This window comes from Leucoraja erinacea, chromosome 10, assembly GCF_028641065.1.
Source record: "Leucoraja erinacea ecotype New England chromosome 10, Leri_hhj_1, whole genome shotgun sequence".
Classification (NCBI taxonomy): Eukaryota; Metazoa; Chordata; class Chondrichthyes; order Rajiformes; family Rajidae; genus Leucoraja; species Leucoraja erinaceus.
In genome coordinates, this window is record NC_073386.1 from 41,494,128 (window position 1) to 41,498,899 (window position 4,772).

At 40.5% G+C, this 4,772-nt stretch overlaps 1 protein-coding gene across 5 annotated transcripts in view; it reads left to right on the forward strand.

Annotated features, from left to right (window-relative positions):
- The window catches only part of LOC129701070 (regulator of G-protein signaling protein-like), a 67,834-nt gene that overhangs the window by 57,675 nt on the left and 5,387 nt on the right, over positions 1-4,772 (forward strand). For 3 of the 5 annotated variants that reach the window (XR_008724147.1, XM_055642023.1, XM_055642024.1), the window contains exons 22-23: positions 995-1,046; positions 3,896-4,223. Coding sequence is in view for 3 of the 5 variants with exons in the window: in XM_055642023.1 (XP_055497998.1) it covers positions 995-1,046; positions 3,896-3,944 (101 nt within the window). In the remaining 2 variants the exon portion in view is untranslated. Of the gene's footprint in view, positions 1-994; positions 1,047-3,895; positions 4,224-4,772 lie in introns of those variants that run through there. The other 2 variants (XR_008724148.1, XM_055642025.1) reach the window with 1 other exon arrangement.

Sequence of the window (4,772 nt, forward strand, 5' to 3'; positions counted from 1 at the left end):
AGAGATCCCAGCACTGATCCTTGTGGAACTCTCTGGTCACAGACCTCATTGGAATAACAATCCTCACCTCTACTGTCCACAGCACTGTTCTCAACAATCATTAATCTTCTTGAGGGATCACCTCCTCAAAATAGCATAATAAAATTTGTAAAACATGACCTCCCTCGCACAATGTGTGCCGACTATCCCAAATAAGTCCTATCTCCAGACATAAAATCCCTTATTTCTTATTTATCCTTGAGTGGTCCTACCCTCTGGTCTGTGCTCATTTGGAAGCTAGCATGGACAAAATGGGCTAAATTGTCTTCTGCGCCACAATAAGATGTGCTGTCATGCCTGACATAATGGTACACAGAATCTCAGGTCATACACGGCATACCAGTTTGCAGCCCATAAACAATGGTCAAAGAGACCCTTTGGCGCCAGGGGTTTGAGTAACTATGACTGTTTGGGGGTGGGAAGAACACCTGTCTGTGTGTAACTGGGAAGGATGACTGCCAAACTGTGAATGAGCGGGGCCTTTATTTGATTCTTCGTAAGAGAGGTAGTTGGAAGACCTTCAGTCTGTGAGTGGGAGACATGTCTGACTGTGGGACATCTGCCCAACTGCGTAGGAAAGGAGTTTGTCTGACTTTCTGTGAGTGGGGAGGCTGTACATCCAATTCTCCTGTATCTGCCTATTTTAGGCATTCTGCAGTTATTACCATGTATTGGGCGAGTGTGAGGGGTGTCAGTCACTTTTCTTAACTCCAATCCCGAGGTCTGCACAGCAGTTTTCCCATTCAAAAACAGCTTAAGACCCATGTGGAGCTTGCTATTTGTCCGAGTGGGAGAGGTCATAGACAGGACAGAAACGGGCCCTTCAGCCTCAGGTGGGAAGTCGCGGGGAGGAGGGGGCATCTGTCTGACTAATGATCCTAAGGAATTCCAGAATTAATTTTAAGACAAAAGGTGTAAGACTCTAACCACAAGACCTTGCTATTTTAATGTACAGCGGGAAGTGAAGCTTCAGGACAGAGAAATGTCACCCCAAGCCCTGCCAATGGGTGAGTGAGCATTTTAGTATTTCTTTGGCCAGACCTGTGCAAAGGATTATTTATGTGTAGGAGAGAACTGCAGATGCTGGTTTAAATTGAAGGTAGACACAAAATGCTGGAGTAACTCAGCAGATCAAGCAGCATCTCTGGAGAGAAGGAATGAGTGAGATGTTTAAGGTCGAGACAGTCTGAAGAAGGGTCTCAACCCGAAACGTCACCCATTCCTTCTTCCCAGAAATGCTGCCTGACCCACTGAGTTACTTTTGTGTCTACCAAAGGATTATTTACTTCACTACTAAAGCAAAGTGGTAACAAACTAAAACATGTTGCTAGGTCAGGAAAACCATCTGCGGAGAGAGAAACTCACATTTGTGATCTTTGATCTTTCTTTAGAATGGTTCTGCTGAAAAGCTAACATGAAATGTTAACCGTTTCTCTCGCTGGCTGACCTCGGTTTCCAACATCTATTTTATTTCAAATTTCAAGCATTTGCAGATGTTTTATATTTAATAATGGAAAATATGTTCACTGCACTTGTCCCTTTCCCCATAAGCTCTTACCTCTGCCCCCATAGACCCCAATCCAGGGTTCGTACACTTTAGTACTTTCAAGGACCAAAATCCAGCAAACATTGCTGGTTAATCGGAGATATAAATTGTTTGGTATTGGATGATTGGATTCTGTATCAAACTAAATAAGGTCGGTTGGACACCATCTCAGATTTGATTGAAAATCATGTTTTACACACCTCTGGTACAAAGTACACAGCAAAAATATCTATTTTCAACTCAAAGGTCCTTCGAAGTTTTGATTATTGTCAAATCCTATTGGAATTTAGAGTTGAGACCTTGTTTTCTGTTGTGTTACTTGTGTGCTCTGTTATACAGACACTGATTTTCAGGGAAATCTGAGAAGATAATCCGTCAATCCATTAGTCCAGATTGCATAATAATTAGTACACACAAGATGGTTAACTTATGTATGTTCGTAGAGTACTGATGGTCAATTTTCTCACGTTAGTTGTTCAATCTGAAACCATGATAATGGAAAACTTTGCTTTTCAACCAGTCCCTGCCTGCTCCAAAGTCTCCACTATTGTCCCTGTACCCCAAAACACAAGGATTGCTGGTCTTAATGACTACAGGCCTGTTGCACCGACTTCTGTCGTCATCAGGCATGAGACAGGAAAAAAATAGGAACAGGTGGGGGTCCAGGGGCAGAAATTTTCTGTCAATTGTACCCTGAAATGAGTTTTCTTGCCTGTTTACCCTTAATTTATACTGTAATTTATTTTAATTGTACCTTAAAATAACATGTTTTACTTGCTTGTCACTTAATTTACACAGAAAATCTGTGATAATCATACCTTAAAATGACACCAACTCCTTGCTTGTTTACACTTGTTATATTGAAAATATTTTATATTACAACTACTTGTAACATACCTGTTCCTTGCTTGTTTACTCTAATTAGAGACATGACATTTTTGATAATTATGCCTTAAAATGACACCATTTCCTTAATGTTTACCCTTAATTTATACTGTATTATTTTTTAATTATACCTTACAAGGGCCTCCAAACTTTTTAGCATTAGGGCCACATTATATATTTGGCACATTTTTTGCCAAGAAATGTCAGTTTTATAAATGTAATGAACTCAAAAAAAGAACTTAACTAAAACAAATGGAAGACATTCAAAACAAAACATATAGCCATCAATCAAGTTTATCCAACAAAATCATAAAAGTTTATGCAACCACATTAATGAGAAGGATGGAACTACTTTTTTGATTTCAAAGTTTCATTGAAACCCTCAACTTGATAGCCTACGACAAACTGCCGTGTAAGTTCGCACTACCCAGTGTTGCAGTGCTAATTTTTTAGGTGTCAGCTGTCAAACAGGGGCATCATTTCAAGTTTTGCTTTCAGGCAAGCTAGTCTCCCAAGAGGGTCAAACAAGATTATAGCCTATCACTCCATCCCAATGTATAACTAATACAATAAGACATATACTCAATTTAACAACATGACAAAATAGTGTACGGTTACACACACCCCTCCCATACGCACTCACTCTCCACCTCAGCACCAGGCCCACAACCTCTCATGCAGACAGCATGTGGTCTGACTGCTGGGTCCTAGTGTTCCTCAGTGGTCCTCCCCTCCCGCCTACAGGGTACGCCGTTAGCAAACATTTCTAACAATGTTTCCCGACTTTTAATAGAAATACGCATGATAAACAATGAAAAAACGCCACATTACTCTGCATGAATACTTTTAAAATTAAAAGTGAATTTTCAAGGAAATATGTAAATGCCAAGGTCTTGAAAACAAGTGTTTCAAACTCCAGGACTTTCAAGGACTGTACGAGCCCTGCCAATCATCTCCCACAGGGTATCATCCCTTTTACTTGAGGCCCACGTCCTTGCCCCCAAAGACCCTCGCCGTTCCCCTGGTCTCTTACTCCAGTCCCTGAGGTAATATTCCAACAACTTGTATCTTGCTCTATTTTCCCCATGACCTGAATCTGCACCTTTTGCCAAGCCCCTTCCATTTTCCCTCATGTTGATATCTTGTGGCCAACAATTTCAATTTCACAAGTATGTCCCCCATAAGTGAGTCTTCTGCTCCACATCTCTATATTCTACCATGCTCTTACCATCCATCCCTTAGACTACACATATGCTTCTGAACTAAATCCCTAGCATGAATCAAGGCATTATTTTGGCTGTAACTATTCTCCATTCACACCTTTACTCTCTGTGACTGATTGCTGATTGTCAGGTATTTTATATGCACTGTTCTTTGTTAAATTTCCCAAATGATGTTTGTATTTGGGATGTGTGCTCTGGTCAGTAATCAGGCAGAAGTCGGAAAAAAGGGAAGAAAAGAAAAGGCAACATAATTCAAGAATTCAGCCTACCAAAAGCAAGGCGCCCACGAGCACAGCTGAGGAGGGGAGTAAACTGGAAACATTGCAAGGGAGGCGAGAGATTGAGCTTTCTATTACAATAAATAATTTTCATATTTTTTTGGTTGTTTTTAAAGTTTTCTCTCAGTGAAACCGGAAAAAGTAACTTCCAACAGAAAGAAAAGGTGAGGAATTATACGAGTCCTCTAAACATTGTAAAAAGGCCCTGGCGTATAGGCATGTACTTCCCCAGAATCTACCATTCATCTACTTTGGCTAAATAACCCATCAACCTATACGTGGGGTGGGTGCAACCTTCACGTGGTCCACCTTGTTTCAACTAATGCAATCAACCCAAATACTCAAACAAAAGATCAAATAGAACAAGTTGTCCAGCAACTTTAGGCTGTGCACTCCATACACAAGAAGAACCTATACGTCTTTTGGCTTGTGGGAGGAAATCAGAACATACTCTGTTCACAGGAAAAAGATGCAAACTGTACACTGACAGCATCACAGCTGTGCTACCTTGTAGGTAGGTAAAAACAGCACTAGAGGTCTGTGTGCTGGATTTCACTATCTGAAATGTGCTAGTAGCTATGCAAAAGGGGCATGACTTGCAGGGTGCAATTTCAACTCTACATTACATTCTGTTGTGGAACATAGCAAAGACAAATGCAATCCCAAAGGGAAGAGCAGTTGGATAAATATTGGCAGGGCAACAAAAAATGTTTTTAAAAAAACTTATAATTAACATCAAGCACAACTTCATTTTTCACCTATGGTTTTGTGTTGTTAATAATGTAGCCAACAGAAACATAC